We start from the raw sequence: 23,517 nt of genomic DNA on the forward strand, positions 1-23,517 counted from the left end.
ATTTCCAATATACTTCACATTTAAACATTGAAACCCTTCTTGGTACATTTACTCCGGAGTATTAATCTAGGAACACAATTTAAACAATGTTAGTATATACCCTTTCTAAGAATGCTTGCACATTAATTGTAGCATTGCCGGTTTTTTTAGGATAAGAATTTTAAACATATTCGCTACATATTTTTATGTTAAATTTTGAACCCCTACTGGTACCCCAATTATTAGTCTGAGGTTTATAATTTCAACAGTTTAGAATCTACCTTTTTTGAGGATGATTGCATAGTAATCTCATATATTGTAGCATTGTGGTTCTTGAGAAGAATATTTTTATATAATAAACATTATCGCTAACTTTTTCCTAGTTTGTTAAATTTAGTATTAGTGAAGGGGGTCACGATTTTAACACTTTAGAATCTACATTATTTGAGGATGATTGCGAAGTAATCTCACAAATCTACGAAAGTAATCTGCTGTTCTTGAGATGAAGATTTTTGATTTTTCAATTTCAATTTTCCCTTTATATTTCTATACAAATCTTTGAATTCCTCATGGTGCCCGAGTTTTGGTCCGGGGTCTTTATTTTATCAATATGGAATCTACATTATATTAGTATGCTTGCATAGTAATATTATATAAATAATGCCTGTTCGGGAGGGTAACAGTTTGGGAGGATAGCAGTTGAAATTGACATCCCTCAAAAACCATTGTCAACTGACGCGCAAAACAGGCACTATTTATTTTGTTATACTGAATGTCTTAATTTTAGAGAATTTTTTACTGCTTTTATATAGAAATGACGTGAATTCTACGGCGAACCGTACGCGTATAATTTACGCGCATGTAACAATTCGTTGTGTTACCCGCTGCTAAGTGTGTTGCTAACGCTGAGGGTAATAGAACTGATTATCAACAGCGTCTTAACCAATCAGATTTCAGTATTTAACATGAAAGTATAATAACACAAATTGTAGCATTGTAGTTTTTATCTAAAAGGATTTTTAACATTTTCCTATATATTTCTATGTTAACTTTAAACCCCTTTTGAGGCGCCAGTGTGGGTCTGGGGGTTATGATTCTAATAATCTATAATCTACGCTATATGAAAATGCTTGCATAGTAATCTTAAATTGTATTATTGTAGTTTTTGCGAGGAGGATTCAAAAAAAAATTCCTTATGTATTTCTATGTTTAACTTTGAACCCCTCTTTGGACCACAGTTTCAGTCCGGAGATCACGATTTTGAAATTTAGATTCTTTACTATATATACAAGCTTTGGTGTAAATATGAGCATTTCATATGCAGTTGTTTCTGAAAATAAGATTTTAAAGACAAAAACCCTTTTTTCACTGTATTGCAGTAATATGTATCTCCCCTTTCAAGAGTGTTGTGCCTTTTCAAAAAAATTAAAATCCCCTTTCCATAAGTATGCAAGTTAAGTTAAATTTTTGTCCAGGTGGTTTCAGAAAAGAAGTAGTAAATGTGAAAAGTTTACAGACAGAATAGACAGACAGACGAACGGACGGACAGACGGATGGACGACGGGCAACGGGTGATCAGAGAAGCTCACCGGAACCGAAGGTTCTGGTGAGCTAAAAGAAAGAGGAACCGCTTAGTAACAGCTCTCTTGTTTTAATTAAGTTTTCATTAAGGCAGGGCATCAACATCTCAAAATTGCGACGTTCGAAATCTTCAGATATCGATGCAGATGAATAGGTATTTTGAACATTTATATTATACAAACACTTTTATAACACGTAAACACTAGCATTCATAGTAAAATTGATGTACTCTTCCAAGATAGTTGATCTTTTCACTAAAAGTATAGTCAAATCCATTTTATGAGAATTAATCTAATGATGATGATAACATTTTCATTATTTAGATGCCTACCGCTTTGAACAAAGGATGCCTCAACTGTTCCATTATCTTCAGACACTGTAAAGTTGACGGTTCTTAAGACAAAATCAGGATCGCTCTCAATATTTGTTGTTATATCTCTCCCATTTGCACGCACATACATCTCTGTAAATAAAAAAAGGATTTTGTTTTTTTTTCTTTAAATCAAATAAATCTTTTACAAGATTTTTTAAATGAATCTTATTTGCATTTGTACTCACTGTCCCTGTTTCTTGACATTTCCACTTGCACAATTGAACCTGTATGATCCTTAGCTACAAAAGCACTAAATATTGTCGCATTGATTGTTGTGCCATTGGCAGTAGTTGCTAAATCTGTTCGAGCTTGGAGTTCAAACTGTGTGCCATTGTGGTCTATTTTCATCATTGTGTATTCACCGTAACCATTAAAAGTGTATTGTCCACCATCTAAAGTGTTGATATGTGGATCTCCCCAGAACCAGGCTAAAATTACAGTAACATTTTAAGTCTGACTCATGTACGTATAGCGTGATGTTTGTACTCGCAGTTACATATACTCAAATAATCGCTTTGTAATTTTTGGAAGAAAAAGTTGATTTTTTCAGTTTTTGGGATTTTTTGGTTGATTAACCACAGCTATAAAAAAAAAATGAACTACCTGTTCTTACTGGAATTAACCTTAAACAGAAAAAAGGTCTTGGTCGATAGCTGTAGTACCAATCGCAATGTCCAGATGCACAGCAAGCCTCTTTTGGTCTTTGGTTATCAATATAATAGTCGTAAGATTGAAAGAAAGGATTGGCGGACAGAGTTGAGCCGGCATCAGGAATCCGACTTATTAACGAGCCTATGATTCCGAAATAACGATTATATGAATAACAGCACTCCTACATAACAGAAAGAAAAGGCTTGTTAAAATCTAAACTCGTCTTGCAAAGTAGCATAAACAAGTAATCACAACAAAATACATGTATAAGCGAATGTGGTAGGAAAACAATTATGGCATACCAAAGTTGCTCCAAAGGTGAGTGATACGTAACATATAACGTCTCTTTCAATCCGAGAGAAGGCAAATCGAAAACTAAAAAACCTCATGCCTCTGCCACTACAAGGACATCTCAACCACCAAACATTTGGTCTCACAGTCAATGCCTGTCTAGAATACCAGCTGTAGCACTCTTTCTCTAATGGATTAATTCTTATGTTATCGTCTGTCAATTTCTCCACCCATAATCCTGTATAAGCTGGATAAATTTAAAAAAGAAAAGCAAATTTTTGAATATTTCAACCAACATTCAAACTTGATTGGTTGCATTGTTCAATCAATAAAAATTACAGCGCGCTAGTTTTTAGAGTTCCTGAAAACCGTAGCCGTTTGATCTTATACATATTCTGGTTTTGGTTTATATAACAGATCAAGGTAGTATTCATAAGCCAACATATTAGTGCTAAATACGAATTCTTTTTGATTTTGCTTTGTAGAATCTTTATGACACAGGGATATCTAAAATATCTTAGTAGGCACATGTATTTTTTCTAGCGTTACAATGTTATTTTTATAGCGTTTCTATCGTTTCTATGTTAATTTTTGTTTATTGCAATTATTTAAGTATACTAGTAAATACAACTATCATTACGCAATTTTCAATTATTAATCCGAAATTCTTACTTCTGATTTTAAAAAGCATGTTTTCTTACAACTGAGCATAGTTACGTAAGTACCTTAAGTTTACCCAACACGTCTCTTGGGTATTTTATACTTTGTTTTAAAGTATTCAGGCAAAACATCCACACTTTCAATTTACATGTATAATTGTTTTCGTACCAGTATTCCCGGGAATTGATGACATTCTAAATGCAGCATTTTGCCATGAATATGTATTTCTTCTAGAAAATCCTTTGTATCTGTAACCAATTGAAACATGGCTTCCAGGTAGAATACTGACACCAACGTCGAGATAATTCGTTACACTAAATAAATGCTGGCCATCCGATACAACGAGAACTTGGAAAGTGATTCTCTGTAAAATAGACAGCATTGTTTTCAAATATTTCTAATGGCTAAAATTCAGTTCAGATACTTCTTTGAATAGCTTAGATATATATGTGAACATCATTTCATTTCCTCCAAATCTCTACAAGGAGATTTTTCATTACGTCGCAATTGAAGATTTGGTTAAATTCTAGTTCTCGATATTTAGTAGATACGATTTAAGTTCAACAATATCATTACAGAACAATACAGAATGATAGAACAAATTGTGTACTTTAAAAACAATACTGCAATAATTATACCTTTGAAGTGTCTGCGAAAAACGCCATATTTTTCCATGTTGCTTTGAAAACGATCGACGATTGGAATGTTTTAAAATCCTTGAATGTTTCTTGGATAATTCTGTCTACTTCATGTAAAGTCTTGTTATCAGCTGTATTTTCACTGTAAATGAAAAGAGTTAGTATAATATCTCAAAGAAAAATGGATGATTGTTTACTTAAATTTCGCTGTAATCATGTATCGTTAAAATACTTGCTTATATTGTGAATAGATGGCCCTCTAAACTGATTTGCAAGTCAAAAATAAAGAGGCTATAAAGTACCTTTTCCGTTATATTGGCAATATTCCAATGATGGGGATGGGTTTCTGTTGCAATGGGTATTTTTTATTGGGGAAGGGGGTGATTCCTATGGGAAAGGGTTTTTATCATACAGCAAACATTTTACAACAATTTCAATAATACTTCTTATTTTGTTATGTACATTGCAACTTTATCTTTACTACTATATTAAAATTATAGACTCGAATTTTGGGCTTTAATACCGAGAAATGGGAGGAGTATTGTCTATTGTTTTATAGATTTAAAACATCATTGATACTTGAAGATTGTCATTATATTTTTTTTTGATCGCTAAATAATAATCAACGAAAATTCCTTTAAAAATCCGGAAATCATATGGATTTTTTGGATTTTACAATCTTGATAAACTACAAATACGTGTAAAAGTTAATTAAAAAGCTGTTATGTATACTGTCATCAAAGAAAATAGATATAATGGAAATAACTCTAACTCAGTGCATTTAGTTTGAAAAACCCAGAGAGTTCCGAATGTCAAAAAAATTGAAGCGAGTAAAAAACGAGTAAAAAACGAGTAAAAAACGTAGGTGAATCAAAGTACTGAAGAACTGACGGGAGTTTTTTTGTCGATGTTTATTTATTTTAAAATCAATTATATGTTATTTTGCATGACAAGTACATGTAGTTTTTAATTTAAATGACGCACATTTTTATAATATGAATTTTTGGACTTTTTGGACAAGAATGTCGAGAAACCCCCATATGAATTATTTAAAATAATATTTAAAGATAAAATTAATTCAATCAAACTATGTATCAGTAAAAGAAATATTTCTCGAAAATCTAATGGATCCTAGCAATATTGAACTCTAGTCTCGTTCAACTCGACGCTCGGCTGACACCGTAAATCTCCAAAAAGGATTTACGGAGATAGCCGAGCGTCGAACTGAACGAGACTATATTGAACTCTGGCGTAGGAATACATACGACTACAAACAATATTTAAATTGTTTGTACCATTTAAAATCTGACTATTTTCAAGGTATTTATAAATAAGTTTCCTTGAAATACAATGCTTTAGCATACATTACATCGAATTCATCAATCATTTTCAAGAACTAAGTCTTGTCAGCAGCAATGATTTGTGCTGAGGTCCAAACACTGTTTCACTTTCGGTTTGTCTGAGTAACTGCATAGGAGAGTTGATTAAAATCAACTCCCAAAAAATGTTGAATTCTTCATTAATATGGATAAAACTTATAGATGAAAGGTATTTACAGCCTTAAAATGGTTTGTTATGAATAACTTTACTGTTATTTTTAATGCAATTTTCTCCATAATCGTTTCGGAGCGATTCTGCAATTTTTTGCTACATGACGGGTATATGGGAGACATTTTAACTGGCGGAGGCACTCGAGATACTTAGCAGAGTGCAGTGAATTTATAAAATTATAGTGAACTTTTAGCTTTGTTATGTAAATGTCAACAATACGTTGTGCCGACGTATCTATTTCCTAAATTTTCGATATCATATGCAATGCATGTATAGTTGATATTAAATTAATTTGTATTACAATTAGGTTAAAAACATCTATTTGTTGTTATACAATCGAATATCATTCTGACAAATTTTGAACTAAACATAGTTTCGTTGCATCGAAATAGGCATTTTCATACAATTTATATCTAAAGAAAATTAACATGCTCCAAACCTCTTGTAAACATTGTAAAAAACTGCTGAATCACTTCCATAAGTCAATAAATCGGTCCAGAATGGACAGATAATTCTACGTTCCCTTAGTCTTAATGAAGTCATTTCTTCAATTGAAAAGCTATTATATATCTCTCCAAGTCCTATGATGCCATTTGTTCCAATCTGGAAAAAAAGAGTAACCTTGTTTTATCTTGTCATACCCACTCCTAATTCTCTTTTAAATCAGTTCTGTTATGATCCTCAACCAAATGTACTCACGTAAACTTCGTGAAATCCACCTAATTGACCATTTCCAAATTGCAACAATGTGGGAGATTCTAATGCTGGAGACGAACGATCATCGCCAGTCAAAATAGAATCCCCAGCTACATCACCAAATGCTAGCGCACCTTAATTAAATAAAAAAAATTTAATAAGCATAAAAGTAAATGTTTAATCACTAATAAAAAGAACTGCGAACGCTAACTCCCGTTTCCCGCCTACATTTTACATCAAAATATTTTGACATTTCTGTCAGATATTCAAAAGCTAAGTTTTTTATTAAAAAGTATAAACAAATCCTAATCAATTTATATAAAAAAAATTGTAATCAATTTTTTTTTATTTTTAAACAAAAGTTTTGCTAACGCGGGGTTTTAAAAAAATTCTTTGGAAAATATTATTAAGCGGCCAATATGTGCATAAAAACTTAATAATAACATATTTACAATATCTATTAAAGTAAAACTTCATTTCAATTTATATCTGTTAATTATTTTTCGAAAATTTACGAAGCAAAATTCTTTTTTTCGAATGTATTTCGTTCTGTAGACATACCCCCCCCCCATGAAACAACAAACCCTTTAGTAAAAATATGCTAAATAACAATAATTAAAACCCCCTCAAAAAGGAATATTTGTTTCACGGGGGGGGGGGGGTGTTTTAAAAAATGTTTCCGTTTTCGGTTATTTTCTATTATGAAATGAGCTATTTTAACCCAAAATACAAAGTTATCTCTCTTTGTTTGACCAAATTTATTTCTATTTAATGAAAATATACATAAACGTTTACATTATTATAAAAAAACTTACGTTGATTAGACAACTTTCAATAAATGACTTTTAGTTAGGCGGCTGGACAATGCTTATCGTTCGCAGTCCTTTCAAATATCTTACATAAACCAAAACTCTTATTCATGACCATATGTATACGTACTAAAACATAAAAACATTGAACCTTCTAGTTCCTCTTTTTATTTTAAGCATTTAATTGATATCTGCATACTATTTATTGGTGGCACCACTGTTGTTGGCTCAGCTGTTGTCGTGGTGGAAGCTTCTGTTGTGGTTGTGGTAATGTCCACTGTGGTGGTAGTAGCTTCTGTTGTTGTTGTTGTTGTCGGTACCTCTGTGGTGGTAGTGGTTTCTATTGTTGTTGTTGTTGTCGGTACCTCTGTTGTGGTAGTGGTTTCTATTGTTGTTGTTGTTGTCGGTACCTCTGTCGTGGTAGTGGTTTCTATTGTTGTTGTTGTTGTCGGTACCTCTGTGGTGGTAGTGGTTTCTATTGTTGTTGTTGTCGGAAGTACTGTGGTTGTTGTCGTTTCTGTCGTTGTTGTGGTTGGTTCTGTTGTAGTGGTAGTTGTCGACTCTGATGTCACAGTAGTTTGTTCGGTTGTGGTGGTGGATTCCATTGTCGTACTGGGCGTTTCTGTCGTTGTTGTTGTTTCCGTTGTAGTTGTAGTGCTAGGTTGCTCTGAGGTTTTATTTCTAGGTAACATATTCAACAATTCAAACTATGAATTTTTGAAGCTTAACATTCCATCAAATAAATGCCAATGGAGAATTTTAGCTAGAACCAATAAATTGTTATCGTCACTTTTCTGGTCACTTTTGAATAATTTGGAACCAACATTGTACCTCTTTGGATACGGGTATACACTTTATGAGAATATGTTCTTTTCACAATATAATCAAAGATTGATTGATATATTCTAATCGCTAAATAATAAGAAAGTTTTTCTCCCAAAATCTACAACGAATAACATTGCCCCTACTGCTACAGTCATACTTACAGTGCACATTCATTTCTTATTGTCTTTGATTACACCGAAAGAGCATTGAGTAAAAATTTGTTTACATCATTCACGTTTACACGTTTTATACATAATACTGAGGTTAAAATATGTTAATTATCGATATCAATATCTTATTAGCTGCTCATTGTAAATAAACAAAACATTTATACATTCATATTTCAAAATTAACTTACACACAACTAATGCTGTTTCCATTTACTGTACAGATCATATATGAAGGACATGGTTGGAGCGCAGTAAAGATGGTACAGTTGTCCATATCTCTTGTTATGCCTGGAAGATTTAAATGCTATTAGCAAATCAAATCCTATTTGAAATAAAGTACAGCAAGACATCAATCAAGAGTTAATTTCCCAAAGGTATACATATGTGCTCATCAACCATGATTGTATCATTTCAAAGTGTAATAACATTTCCTTGATTGGACATTCTTTTGGTGTCCCAGAGTAGGTCAGCAATTGATTGATTCCCAAGATGTCTAGGGAATATATATATACATCTTCCCAAATGTGAAACATAGATTAACCAAATCATTAATGGCAAAATTATATATCTTATGATAAAAACAGTGTCTGGTTAAATTTTCGATGAAAATAGTTTATTGCTTGAATTCTGTCTTGACATGTTGACGTATCGATGTTATTAGGGCTTTTCGACTTTCGGTTTCGTTCTGTTTTAATAGGGCTTTTCGACTTTCGGTCGAAAAGACCTATCGTTTTCGTTCTGTTTTATTATTATTATTCTTCTCGACCAAGTTTCGTCAGCGATTTTTTGAAAACGGAACCGAAAAATAGAAATTTTTGAAGCTTAACATTCCATCAAATAAATGCCAATGGAGAATTTTAGCTAGAACCAATAAATTACGACTGAATTCCGTTATAGAAATAAATAAAGAAATATCATATGATTTTCCAATATCGCACTTTTAATGTCAAAGTATAAAGAAAAAACAACGCTAGAGAAACATTACATATTACATGTACATAAACTTCAGTTGGTAAAGCCCCTTTCACAATTGGCGCACGACCACTTTACACCACTTTGCGATCGAAATTTTTGAGCTTCGCGTGAGCTCTCGCATACGTTGCACGAGCCCTCGCCTACGTTGCACGAGCTCTCGCATTCGTTGCATACGTTTTATTGGTCGCATCAAGTCTCCTCTGAATAGTGGACATGCACACTATTCAGACGCGACCGAACGCGATCAATATCATCGCAGTGCAACGTACGAACATTAGTACGAACGTTTTACAACGTTTCGAGTACTCGCAAGAGTGATGCACGATTTTTAAAGGTCGTAAGATGAATCGCAGTTGTTAATGCGCGTATTGTGCGACCATGAGACTGTTGCTCAACATGTCTCATGTTATCTTGCAACGTTTTACTATCATTACACGACTTATCAGTGTAATATGCCTTGCTTTGCCACTTGGATATATACCATGTATAAGCATCACTGTTTCAGACCACAATTCAACAATATACATTTATTGCATGATGGTAAGAGAAATATGAAGATTTATTTCTCTAATAAAACTTATATTTCCCCAGGGCATCGCCCGAGGGAAATTTGTTTTTCTGGGGGAATAAATCTTCATATTCCCTGCAATAAACGAACAACATATGATTATACAAAACTACGTTGATTTCTAAAAATTGTTTGATTGTTTGATTTCCTCTGTTACTGTCTCACTTTTCTTTCATAATTTCGAATCATAGATAGTTAAGTTGGTTTTTTGATATATAAAAAATCATAATGATTAAATATTTTTGATTTAATTATACTTGTCTACATCATATGCTCATATAAGCTTTTTCATTCCTATGAAATCACCCTACCACGTGACTTTCTAGATCAATCAAAGATAATAGAATACTGTGGTTTCATCAATATTCGTTGAATACCAATTTTCGTGGATTTCGTTGTTAAGTTGATCCACGAAATTAAATGTTCATTGAAATGCAATTCTAGTGCAATTCTATTAACATTTTGCATTTAAAGTAGTCCGAGTATCGCACTACGTCATAATCCGGATTTTACAATATTGGTTCGACTGTTACAAAGCGTTTTAGATACCCGGTATTGATTTTGCTCTACATCGCTGTTGTAAATAATGGCAATAATAAGCAATTAGAACGGTAATATATGTATTCTATGAGAGATAGAAATGATTAATGTTGAGAAACTCGATTCTGTTTAAGTAAAATGAAAAACGAAGTTTTTGATTAGCCAGGATCTCAGGTATGCTTATATCGATCTTCTTTGTTTTGATCCCCCCCCCCCCCCGAATTTTTCTTTTTCTTTTACTAAAACCGGTTTAAATTTAGAGACAGAAGCTATTTCGAATTTAATCAATCGTCAATTAATTAATGTTTAGATATCTAACATTGTTGACAGATCTAGGCAGAAAACTGTAGCAAAATGTGATTTTTAAGGATTTTTTCGTCAGGGTCTACTTGGTTTAGAGCATATAGCGTGAAAAGTAATCCGTCAACATCTAATTTATTTTACCAAATCTTTTTTCTAAGATGTCAATCTATAGAATAAACACCATGACTTTAAGTTTGAGTCCATAAAATAGTAAAAAAATTCACCAAACGCGATACTAGCATTGCATTTTTTGTATTCTATTTTGATACATCAGGTCCATAAAGCGTACTTACTTACAAAAATTTGTGCAAAATTATTGATTAGATATGGCTTTAATAAAGATTTATACTCTATTTTGTATGTTCAGTTCTAATTTTCCCAAAATTGGTAATTATTTTTAGGAAAAACGGACGTCTGGCAAATTTCATAATTGTCAATAATTTTCGCAAGGGGGTACACCCGTCTGAGAGGTGATAACAAACAAACTAGCATGTAAACATACATATTTTCTTTTGTATATGTATTGCTAGAATGTATATTTATCATTTAAAGCTAAGCTTTTAATGATTGAGCCCATTTAGTGCCGAGTATAGGACTACCTTAAAGGGTCATTGGTCATTTACATATCCTTGAAACTGTGATTTTCATTTTATCCACGAAAATTGATATCCTTGAATATTAATGAAACCACAGTAATCATATGAGGTGTAATTAAAATGCTGCTGCACCTCTGTTTCTTCTTGAGCGGCATGTTCTTTCGCTTTCAACTATGTCTACTGAAGAGCGTCGGAAATGGGCGGTATATACATCCCCTCTGACTCGCACGAGCATTCGTACAATGGAACGCATGATCGCACGTCCAATCGCATTGGCGCACGTTCAATCGTCCGATCATCTGGTCTCTCGCGCGATCCTATCGCATTATCTTTCAACAGTCGCTTTCATTGTAAAACAGTCGCATATAGACGCAAGATATATCGCAAGTTTTAATGCGTTTACGTCGCACAACGCTCGCTTAGATCGTGCGAATTTTGTACGAATACTTTTTTCAAATGCGATTATTTCGGCAACAGTTTACGATTCATTTCTAATTTTTTCGGTCGCACGAATATTCAGTCGCTTCTGCTCGTGCGCCAACTGTGAAAGGGGCTTAATTGAAACATACTTTGTGTAGTTCCGTTTGTGTCGGTAACTGTCACTTCAAGGGCAGAATAGGTCTGGTTCTGGTAGTTGATTTTCAGTTCGTTGTTTATCAAACGGTTGGTAATTTTGACCAAGTCAAATTGTGCTTGCTCGGCTTGTGCCATGTCAACAGCCACAGTATACTCAACGGTGATGCTTCCAAAACTGCGAAAGATTTTAATTCAAGAGGATTAACTTGAATATTGATGAAATATTGATTTGATAATCATGCTTAATTGATATTGAGGAGAAAATTAATTAATGAATACATGTACCTATATATATAGCTAGATAATCCTAGAGAAAACCTAAATCATAAGGAGTGAATTTACTTTCTCACCACGATTAACTCGATTAACATAATTTAGGACAGTTTACGCTATATAAAGCATTTCTGGGTTTACACGTGTATAAAGAGTAAACTGTTTCGAGTAACGCTTACACAACACAGAAATGAATTTCATTTCTTATTGAATTTAATCAGAAAAGCTAAAAAAAACTCCCCATATATTTTTATAGTTTTTTTTTAAACTGTGAGATGGTTTAATCAATATTTTTAATATAGAATGCTTACCTGACTGACGTGATGTTCACTCTCTTAAATCCTGCTGTACTATTATATATCTGCGTTAGCTGAAAATATTGTTTACAATGTGATATTTTAATATTAGAGCAAATTAATTTGTCTTTCTATTGATTAACATCATTGTCAAGGTAATGTTGTTTTCAGTCAAATGCTTGTAATTAATATCATTGTTACAGTAGCTTAGTTTTTGGGAGTTGATTTTAATCAACTCTCCTATGCAGTTACTCAGGCAGACCGAAAGTGAAATAGTGTTTGGACCTAAGCACAAATCAACACCGCTGACAACATTTAGTTCTAATCAATAAGTTCGATGTAATGAGTTCTTAAGCATTGTTCTTCAAGGAAACGCATTTATAGATACGTTGTAAATAGTCAGGTTTTAAATGGTACAAACAATTTAGATATTTTTTGAAGTCTTACATTTTATGTATTCCTACGCCAGAGTTCAATATAGTCTCGTTCAACCAGACGCTCGGCTGTCTCCGTAAATCTCCGACAAGCATAAAGTCTCTCTTGCTTGTCGGAGATTAACGGATACAGTTGAGAGTCTGGTTGAACGAGAGTAGAGTTCAATTTTGTTTGGACCCATGCAATTTCTCATAAGTATTTCGATTACTTATACGTAGTTTGATGGAATAATTATTTGAATATTACACAACATGATTGATATTGGATTTTCACGAAATTCCTGTAGGATTCATATTATTAAAATGTGCGTAATTCAAATGCTTATAGGAATTTACTTGCCATGCAAAAAAACATATCGTTGATTTTTAAAATAAATAACAATTGATAAAATCAACTCCCGTCAGTACTTCAGTACTTTGATTCATATATGTATGCTGCTTAGTTTTCTTACCGAAGAGATCATTTCTGTACGGACGGCCGTTTCATCGGTTCCATTTCCATCAAATTTAATGCTTCCAATAAACTCAAATTCTGGTGATTCTAGAATTCATATAAAATTACATACACTGAATTATGAATTAATATTGCACTTTAAAAATATTGATTGCAGAATATTTCCTTTGGAACCGTAGTAGATATATTCCTATATTTTGTGGTACATATCATTTATTTATTTTTGATAAGTGATCGTTCGGTGGAAGATTGTGTGTTTGAACATTTATCTGTGATATATGTATTATGTAGAGTTGTTATGCAATAACAATCACAAGTACACATATATAACGAACTAATTTTTAACCGGAAGAAGAGTTCTTGGATTCAAAAACTTTCATGTATTGGATTACAAACAACAACATATTCGAGTATCTTCAAAGATAGTACTTCTTAACATTTCAAACAAAAGTCTTGTACTTATGAGTTTGAAATGAAAAAATACTTTATGAGCTTACCAGTTGATGTGGTAATAGTGGTAGTTATAGTCGATGATACTGTTGTAGTGGTTATTGTTTCTGTTGAATTGGTTGTTGGTTCTGTTGAAGTGGTTGTTTGCTCTGTTGTAGTGGTTGGTGGTTCTGTTGTTGAAGTGGTTGGTGGCTCTGTTGTAGTGGTTGGTGGTTCTGTTGTTGAAGTGGTTGGTGCTTCTGTTGAAGTGGTGGGTGCTTCTGTTGTAGTGGTTGTATATGTTACTGAGCTTGTCATATCTGTTGTGGTTGTTACATTCCTGAAATTTAGGTTAGAATTAATAATATAAAATATTAATTGCTAAGTTTTGAACAACATTGATTTAATTACATATATTATGCACATCGTATTTTCGTTATGCATTTTTAATTAACGAACTTGGATCGTTATACATCATTGCTTACACGTTTCAATTTTTTTTATGAAGTTTGTTTTTTGACTTACATGCATTGTGGATCTCCCCCTACTGCCACACAAACTCCAAATGAACATTCGTTGATACTGATGAATATGGCACAGATGTCAACAGAAGTGTTGAACGCTAAACAAAAATTCAATGTTTTAGTTTAATCTGATAATTTCATTCCACAATACTGGTCTTAAAAAATATTACACATTGCTCCTTACTTGTGTTTTTTCCATTCCTGCTAGTAATTGTCAACTCCTCCACAGAGTAATCTTGGCCATTGTAAGGGACTTTAACTTCATCTGTCAGTAACTGTAGATAGATCTTTGCCAGGTCACGCTGTGCTTCTTCTTCCGATGATAACGCAACAACGACGTTGAAATTAGTAACAATACTTCCGTTTCTGACATAAATGAAATGATAAAAAAATCTTTGATATCTTTCAAAGTACTGTTTTTCTTTAGTTTTCATGCATAATGAATGTCATTCTATTTCAATTGATATTTTTTCAATGCTGCATTAAATGATATATAATTTGCTTTAAAAAGTTTAATAATTGATTTGTGCAATTCAGTTACATACTACGAGTACTTTAAAGTTTCCTTACTGTGATTTTTTAAAAAATGAATTCCTTGCTACACATTCTTAATATCTGAGTTTATTGTAACCATAGATTATCGAAGTGAATAACGCTTTTTAAACAAAACAATTTTACTTACAAAACATTAGTTACATCAACATGTAACAATCCTGTTATGTTACTAAATACAGTTGTAAGCTACAATAAAATAAATGAATATTCATTAATTCAAACAAAGATATGAGTGGTAAAAATTTCAATATTAAACGAACATGTTTTAAATGTTGCTAGCTAATTCTAAACATCAACAAATACTAGAACTTTCTTTTATTGTTTGGCATGATTAAAGCAAACACAACCAGTAAATCTTATTTCAAAGTACCAAAAATACAGTTTAATATTTGTTTTTCTTTCCTGATATAAAATAGTTTAAATATAAAACTTTACCGCTGTATCCATATCAGCATAGAGTGTTGGCAAAGAGGCATAAACTGCATTGATTTTCACAATTCCAGTAAAACCTTAAAAAAAAATTAACGCTAGGATTTGAACATCTCAAATATGGATACATTCAATTTAAATTAGGCAATTTATGATATAATAAATCAAGTGAACCGTAAATAATGTTTTATTTTATACAAATAATGTTTTTAATTGTCTAACTTGTGTTTGGCGGCTGTGTTGTTGAACTTGTTGTTGGTTGTGTTGTTGAAGTGGATGGTGGCTCTGTTGTTGAAGTGGTTGGTGGTTGTGTTGTTGAAGTGGTTGATGGTTCTGTTGCTGAGGTTGTAGTTGGTTGTGTTGTTGAAGTGGATGGTGGATCTGTTGTTGAAATGGATGGTGGTTCAGTTGTTGAAGTGGATGGTAGTTGTGTTGTTGAAGTTGTTGGTGGTTGTGTTGTTAAAGTTGATGGTAGTTGAGTTGTTGAAGTTGTTGGTGGTTGTGTTGTTGAAGTGGATGGTATTTCTGTTGTTGAAGTGGTCGGTATTTCTGTTGTTGAAGTGGATGGTATTTCTGTTGTTGAAGTTGTCGGTATTTTTGTTGTTGAAGTGCTCGGTATTTCTGTTGTTGAAGTGCTCGGTATTTCTGTTGTTGAAGTGGTTGGGGGTTCTGTTGTTGAAGTTGTTGGTAGTTGAGTTGTTGAAGTTGTTGGTGGTTGTGTTGTTGAAGTGGATGGTATTTCTGTTGTTGAAGTGGTCGGTATTTCTGTTGTTGAAGTGGATGGTATTTCTGTTGTTGAAGTTGTCGGTATTTCTGTTGTTGAAGTGGTCGGTATTTCTGTTGTTGAAGTGCTCGGTATTTCTGTTGTTGAAGTGGTTGGGGGTTCTGTTGTTGAAGTTGTTGGTGGTTGTGTTGTTAAAGTTGATGGTAGTTGTGTTGTTGAAGTTGTTGGTGGTTGTGTTGTTGAAGTGGTTGGTGGTTGTGTTGTTGAAGTTGTTGGTGGTTCTGTTGTTGAAGTGGTTGGAGGTTCTGTTGTTGTAGTGGTTGGTGGTTCTGTTGTAGTTGTTGAAGTTTCTGTTGTAGCTTGTGATGTAGTAGTCGTTGTTGGTATTGGATCATGTGTAATTTCTGTCGTGGTAGTTGAAGCTTCCGTCGTGGTAGTTGTAGGATTAATCACAACAGTTGTAGCGTCCGGGACACTTGTTGTTGTCGGGACACTTGTTGTTGTTGGGACACTTGTTGTTGTTGTCGGATCTGCTGTTGTGGTTACATTTCTTGAGTAATACGAAGAAAATAAAACAAAAATTAAATTTATATCATAAATTATGTTTAAAATTCAATTCCTCATATGATTCACTTGTTTAAATCTTACTGGCATACAAGGTTGGCTCCGTTTTCAACACACAATCCGATCTGACATTGGCATAAACTTGTAAATATGACGCAACGGTCTGTTACATTGTTAAAAGCTGTAACGTTAAAAATTACAAGATAAATATTTGCAAAGTCAAACCACACATTCTTCGGCAAAAATAATTAAGTGATAAAAGTCATATTTCTATCTTATGCCTTTGTATGCACTTATTGTACATGTAGATCCTAATTAAACGCGAGGAATTAATATCCGCGTAAAATCGCGAGAAGCAATTCTCGCGAATTTCGAAATCTCGCTTTTATTTTTTGAACAGGTGTAAATTAGATAAAATTATGATAAAATTTCGGCGTTCGCGATTTTATATTCTCGCGATTTGATGCAAAACAATTAAAGAGCGAAATTAAGTACTCGTGTAAAATAAGGAAATTATATTTTATGCTTACTAGTATTTTGTCCCATGCAATCTGTCACAGTCATCTCGTCCACAACGTAATCTTGACCACTGTATGTTACAGTCACTCCACGGGAAAGCAGATCATAAATTTTATTCGCTATATCGCTCTGTGCATTATTTTTAGACGAATCGAAAACCACAATTCTAAAATCAATGATTATGCTTCCTGACCTGAAAAAGAGCAATTAATGATTAAATGATATGCAAGTTTTGAAAAATCATTCTTTTTTGTTATTAAAAAAATGCTAGTGGAAATTAGTAAGATATGTTCATCTAGATATACTAGAAAATGAAAACTTGTGCAGAGAATTCAAAAGCTAAGACACATTTCATTCATTAACATTTGCAATATACACATATACCGGGAAATTCTTTTTACTTCACTGCTTTCCGTACATACCTTACGTAAGCTATTTCGATTCTTTTAAATCCACTAGTATTCCCAAACGTATTACTTATCTAGAAAAAAAATGATTAAAATACATAATTGTCATGTGTATTTCAAGTGATTCGTTATATGAAGCACCATTAACTTTTTCCAATGTCATTTTTCACAATTCCCTAAATAATAATAAAATGAATCTGATTTGATTCTGCGCCGTCATATTATGTATAGGAAGACTTACCATCGTCGTCAAATCTGTGCTAAGCGTTGTATCATTTGCAATAGTAGCGTTGATAGTTATGCTGATGGGAAAACTGAATTCTACTAGGAAAAAAGAAATACAGTACGGTTTTTTTTCAAAAGAGACGGGAAGCAAATACCATAAGTAATTTCGAAACTCGCGTGTAGAACTTTCACTCTGCACTGGACACCTTGCCTTTTTGTTATGTATTTAGCATGGTAACTTTTTCGTAATTAATTCTAAATAGGAGAATTACGAAATCATGTAATACGCCGTTGTAGAGTGGGCTTCAATATAGTTTTCAATAAAAACAGAAAAAAGTCCCATATTAATGTTAGCTGTTATATGTTCAGTGTGCCTATTTGATTGAATCATTGTGTTTATAACTATAAATAATATCCCGCGCAAGCGTGCGAATTAACAATGAACACATTAATATGATGGAATGCTTAATATGATATACCATTTTTGGTTAATTTTTGTATATACTGTGGCCGAATTTTTTTTCTTAATTGCTATTCTTAATCTATTCTTTAAAATTGAAACACATTGAAAAATGCATGGCAGCCATGGCTGGATATTTAGAGGAGCGGACAGGGTGAAAAATCGGAACTGAAATGAGTGATACATAAATGTGTGTGACTCTCTTTCTTTTTGTTGCGAGCAGACTGGATAAAAAATTACAAACTTTTTTATTTTATTTCAAAGCAATGAGCGGGTATTTATCGTATCTCTAAATTTTATTCTTTAGGTCAAATTTTACTATAAATCTTATCACTGTCCCAAAAAAGAATTCAGATAAAAAACTGTTATAATTAATACACCAATTGGGAGGGGCATCACCCCCTCCCCCCCCCCCCCCATTTTATGCAAATATCATACGTAGAACACAATATGCTCATTGTTTACAAATTAATGTCTAAGATTCACTACAAATCTGCCGTGGTATAAAAATCGGTAATGAAATTAAAAAGCGCTAGCGTATGCATATTTATTTGCACATTTTGAACCAAAGTTGTCAGATCCAAGGTATCTTCCAAATGGTTAACTTGCTCTACATTTTCCGCCTTAAAGTCTATCATACTCTGTGCTGAGGTTTTGCTTCCACCACTTTTTGCTTGATATTTCGATTATTATAAATACCTTAAGTTGGTGCTAAACTACTTTCATCCAATAATATGAACAAGAGGCCAACAGGCCCTAATGGTGACCTGAGTACTATTATAATAGCCCATACACAGACCAGTCGAGGAATCTCATATAGAAATACATTTAATTAAGTTTTATTCTGGTGTAACAAATGTTCAAAATCAATATTGTAATGATGATCACTCTTCCTAAAATCTTTCTAAATTGACTACGAAATCTTTAATTTTGGCAAAAAACTTAAAGATCATAATAGAGTGCATGGCCTGATTTGAAAAGGTGCAACACTCTAATAGGAAATAATTTTTCCATATTTGTTAACTTTCAAAATAGGTTAATATGTATGTTTTCATAGATAACTCAAACATATACATGTTTTATTTAAAACAACCTCACATGCATCCCCCATCCCCATGGGCCAAAATAAGCTCTCCCCGTGTAAGTTACTTAGGTGACCTAAAAATGTCCAGATTATCTGTTTAAAAACACACCCTCTACCACTTCTGTTTAGTTTATTGACTTAATTTATAAGTATGGATGTACATGTAAGTATCTAATGTAAGTTAACGTTCTTGTTTAAAAGTTTGCATTTACAAAAATTGAATGCTGCAACGATGAACTTTTTGTGATGGTTGCTATTGCATTACTATGACTATATCTTAGTACATGTCCACAAAAATACTTAGTATCAAGTTTGCAAATGTAAAAAAAAAACTTCTTACTGCGACATACTAGTTTCTAAATAAACTTAAAAAGATTATTGAATATTGTATCTTTTTATCTCAACTAACATTATTTTTCTGTGAATAAAGGTAATCGAATGATTTCTACGGATGAATAAATCCAAGTCTTACCAGATCCTGTAACAGTTGTAGATTCTGTTGTGGAATAAGTGGTTACAGATGTCGATTCTGGTGTGGTGCTTGTTACTTCTGACGTTGTACTCGTTACTTCTGGTGTGGTACTTGTTACTTCTGGTGTGGTACTCGTTACTTCTGGTGTGGTACTCGTGACCTCTGGTGTGTTACTCGTTACCTCTGGTGTGGTACTCGTTACCTCTGGTGTGGTACTCGTTACCTCTGGTGAGGAACTCATTACCTCTGGTGTGGTACTCGTTACTTCTGGTGTGGTACTCGTTACCTCTGGTGTGGTACTCGTTACCTCTGGTGTGGTACTCGTTACATCTGGTGTGGTACTCGTTACTTCTGGTGTGGTACTCGTTACTTCTGGTGTGGTACTCGTTACCTCTGGTGTGGTACTCGTTACATCTGAGGTGGTACTTGTTACCTCTGGTGTGGTACTCGTTACCTCTGTGGTGGATGTTGTATCTTCTGACGTGGTAGTTGTTGGATCGGCTGTTGTTGTTACATTCCTTCAGTATGCGGTAAATAAAACAGATATATGATTGAAAGGTTTGGAAAAAAATTTCAATTTATTTTGAGAAGAACAATTTTTTATGATTCTTACATGCAAAAAAGATTGGTTCCATTCTCAACACATGTTCCGGATGGACAGGGATGTAAACTTGTGAATATTACACAACAGTCGGTAACATTGGCGAAAGCTAAAACGCAAAGAAAAAAAGGTTTTATCAACAACTATTAGTTACCTTTTTTTGTCACAACCAGTTATTTATAAAAATGATTAGATAGATTATGATCATTGAATTATTAAAACACACACATATATAAATATATATATATATATATATATATATATATATATATATATATATATATATATATATATATATATATATATACATGTGTATATGTATATATATATATATATATATATATATATGCTTACTAGAACTCTGCCCCGTGCTATCTGTCACGGACACCTCTTCTGCAACGTAAGCTGTATCATTGTATGTAACATTAACTGCACGTGAAAGAAGTTGACAGATCTTGTTGGCTATGTCACTCTGTGCTTCTTCTCTCAACAAATTGTCTACCACAATGTTTAAATCGGTGATTATGCTTCCGGACCTGCATTTAGCAATAAAAACACTAAGTACTTAACTAACATATGGCAAATATTTTCTTCCTTACGATGATTTGTTTAGGTAGTGAATATACTAAGATACATGTAAATACATGATAATATACTTGTTTCTGTTTGAAATTTTTTTCTAGAATATTAATCGAATTTGTTTACGTAAAATCCTTAAATGTATAAGTCAATTATATTAATTTTATCAACATTTTCGTTATTTTTCGGAATGGTCTGCCAGGCTAGCCTCAGCTCTTCTCATACTTACCGAACATTGCTCACATCAATGCGTTGAAATCCCCTGATACTATTGAATATGTTTGTGAACTTAAAAAGAAAAAAAATGTTTAATCAGTAAAGTGAAATTTATAGGTGTCTGGATAAATTTTTACCACATAGTCTTCCATCTCATAGTACATTTCAGAGTACAATTGTAAAGCCGGATACATGTAACATGTTTTAAAATTCATTAATCAAAAAAATTGATATTTACTTAACGTTTCATTATTTTATCACTCTAATTAAGTTATAAGTTTCGAACCGACTTGTGGCACAATACATTTTTACCCCTTATTCTTTTTTAACAAGATTATTTTTGCAGCATTATCATAATAGGATATAATTGATAATAGTTACTATAATTATTATAAATATGATAAAAATTACAAACGTTAAAATTCCTCTAACTTTTGGACTTCGACTTAGAAACCTTTTATCTAAAACAACTGATCAGAATATCTCAACCTTCTTAAAAGAAAAAAAGATGGGTTTTCGTGGCGCCTATCAAAGTAGAAATATTTTTTGCTGTGACCTTAACATTGCAAAATATTCAAAACGCAAATTTAATTTCGGTATTGTTTGCTATAAAAAAAAAATTTGAATCGCAAAAAGAATTACAAACGCAATAGACGGCAACAAATTTTCTATCGTCCTATATCTTGTGACACTCGAAAAAAAACCGGATGTTCAGTGTTTTCTTATAACAGTCTGCGATCAACAAAAGTCACGTGATAAATGTCCAGTCTCGATGCAATTTTTAGGGGTTTAGTTTTTAACTAATAAAAGGAGGCCACTGACCAAGATTTTTAAAGTAAAATTAGCACAGTGATCAAATGTAAATAACATAAAATACTTCACATTTTTTTTTATTACACCAATTGCAGTGTTTTGCATTCTTTTAAGTAAAAGGATTCTAGTTGAATAGTTTTTGTCTAGTGACGTCTTCATAAGTGACTTACCGATGTTTTCATGTCTTCGTTTTGCGTTGATTCATTTGCAATAGTCGCACTGATATTAATACTGAGGGCAAATTGGAATTCTATATGAAAGGAAAAGTAAAAGACAAAAAAGGGTTATTATATGACAGCAAGTATAATATTTAATTATAATTCTCATGAATAATTAACAAGCAAGTTATAATGTCATTCATTTTAATTAACACTTTTGTACAAAAGTACGTTCGATATTCAGTGTCTACTTTTGCATCAACTCAATTAGTCTTTTCTTATAGTTTATATTTCCATTTTTATTGAACGCTGCAGTAATGAACTTTTTGTGATGGTTACTATTGCATTACTATGACCATATTTTAGTACATGTCCACAAAAATACTAAGTATCAAGTTTGCAAATGTAAAAAAAAACTTCTTACTGTGACATACTAGTTTCTAAATAAACTTAAAAGATTATTGAATTGTGTATCTCTTGATCTAAACAAATATTTTCTGTGAAAATAGGTAATGGAATAATTTCTACGGATGAATAAATCTAAGTCTTACCAGACACTGTAACAGTTGAAGATTCTGTTGTGGAATCAGTGGTTACAGATGTCGATTCTGGTGTGGTGCTTGTTACTTCTGACGTTGTACTCGTTACTTCTGACGTTGTACTCGTTACCTCTGGTGTGGTACTTGCTACCTCTGGTGTGGTACTTGTTACTTCTGATGTAGTACTTGTAGATTCTTGTGTGGTACTTGTAGATTCTTGTGCGGTACTCGTTACCTCTGGTGTGGTACTTGTTACTTCTGATGAGAGAATGTATAATATTTCATTATAATTCTCGTGAATAATAAACAAGAGAAGGTTTAATGTCATACCTATGTAGAAAGTAACTTAAGTTCAATATTTAGTGTCTATTTTATCATTAACTCAATTTATTTAGTCTTTTCTTATTGTTCATATTTCCATTTTTATTGCTACAAAACAATACCTGTTATCGATGAAGTTGATGCTTCTGTTGAAGATTCTGTTGTGGTAGTTGAAGAATCGGATGTCGATGCTAATGCTTTTAGTGTAAAATTTATAAGTTATATCTTTTAAAATTCTTAAATCAATATTTAAGTAACATTTTTATATGTTATTGATGTCAAGATTATTTTGTAAATAAAGGCTTGGCAATATTGGTGAAATAATAAGTTTTCTGAGAAATTGGGGGTTTTTTCAACAAAAAGAGAAACGGGTTCAATAGTAAAAAAAAACATATTCAACTATAACTAAGTTTATGATTATTTTTGTTAAATACAAATTCGTAATGCAGTTACAGTGTAACAGATTTCCCTATAAAAAAAACTCTCTCTCTCTCTCTCTCTCTCTCTCTCTCTCTCTCTCTCTCTCTCAACACTAACCTGCAGTTGTTGCTTCTCCAGCTGTGGATGATTCAGTCGTTGATTCTACATTAAACGGTAAAATGGTAGATAGATAATTTTAGATAAGCAAAGAATATAGTTTCACAGATTTACAGTGAGTC

At 32.7% G+C, this 23,517-nt stretch overlaps 1 protein-coding gene across 8 annotated transcripts in view; it reads right to left on the reverse strand.

Annotated features, from left to right (window-relative positions):
* Positions 1-23,517, reverse strand: part of LOC105335245 (fibrillin-1) — a 96,956-nt gene that overhangs the window by 63,310 nt on the left and 10,129 nt on the right. For 3 of the 8 annotated variants that reach the window (XR_010713865.1, XM_066084000.1, XM_066084006.1), the window contains exons 3-20: positions 23,396-23,440; positions 22,981-23,055; positions 22,550-22,795; positions 22,011-22,090; positions 21,041-21,099; positions 20,587-20,768; positions 20,245-20,341; positions 19,632-20,149; positions 17,632-17,714; positions 17,406-17,464; positions 16,995-17,176; positions 16,549-16,645; positions 15,399-16,450; positions 15,183-15,256; positions 14,875-14,933; positions 14,377-14,558; positions 14,194-14,290; positions 13,737-14,008 (exon numbers count right to left, since the gene is read on the reverse strand). Coding sequence is in view for 7 of the 8 variants with exons in the window: in XM_066084000.1 (XP_065940072.1) it covers positions 13,737-14,008; positions 14,194-14,290; positions 14,377-14,558; positions 14,875-14,933; positions 15,183-15,256; positions 15,399-16,450; positions 16,549-16,645; positions 16,995-17,176; positions 17,406-17,464; positions 17,632-17,714; positions 19,632-20,149; positions 20,245-20,341; positions 20,587-20,768; positions 21,041-21,099; positions 22,011-22,090; positions 22,550-22,795; positions 22,981-23,055; positions 23,396-23,440 (3,459 nt within the window). In the remaining variant the exon portion in view is untranslated. The remainder of the gene's footprint in view (positions 1-13,736; positions 14,009-14,193; positions 14,291-14,376; positions 14,559-14,874; positions 14,934-15,182; positions 15,257-15,398; positions 16,451-16,548; positions 16,646-16,994; positions 17,177-17,405; positions 17,465-17,631; positions 17,715-19,631; positions 20,150-20,244; positions 20,342-20,586; positions 20,769-21,040; positions 21,100-22,010; positions 22,091-22,549; positions 22,796-22,980; positions 23,056-23,395; positions 23,441-23,517) is intronic. The other 5 variants (XM_066084005.1, XM_066084004.1, XM_066084002.1 and 2 more) reach the window with 5 other exon arrangements.

The sequence above is a fragment of the Magallana gigas genome, chromosome 5, assembly GCF_963853765.1.
Source record: "Magallana gigas chromosome 5, xbMagGiga1.1, whole genome shotgun sequence".
NCBI classification, from domain to species: Eukaryota; Metazoa; Mollusca; class Bivalvia; order Ostreida; family Ostreidae; genus Magallana; species Magallana gigas.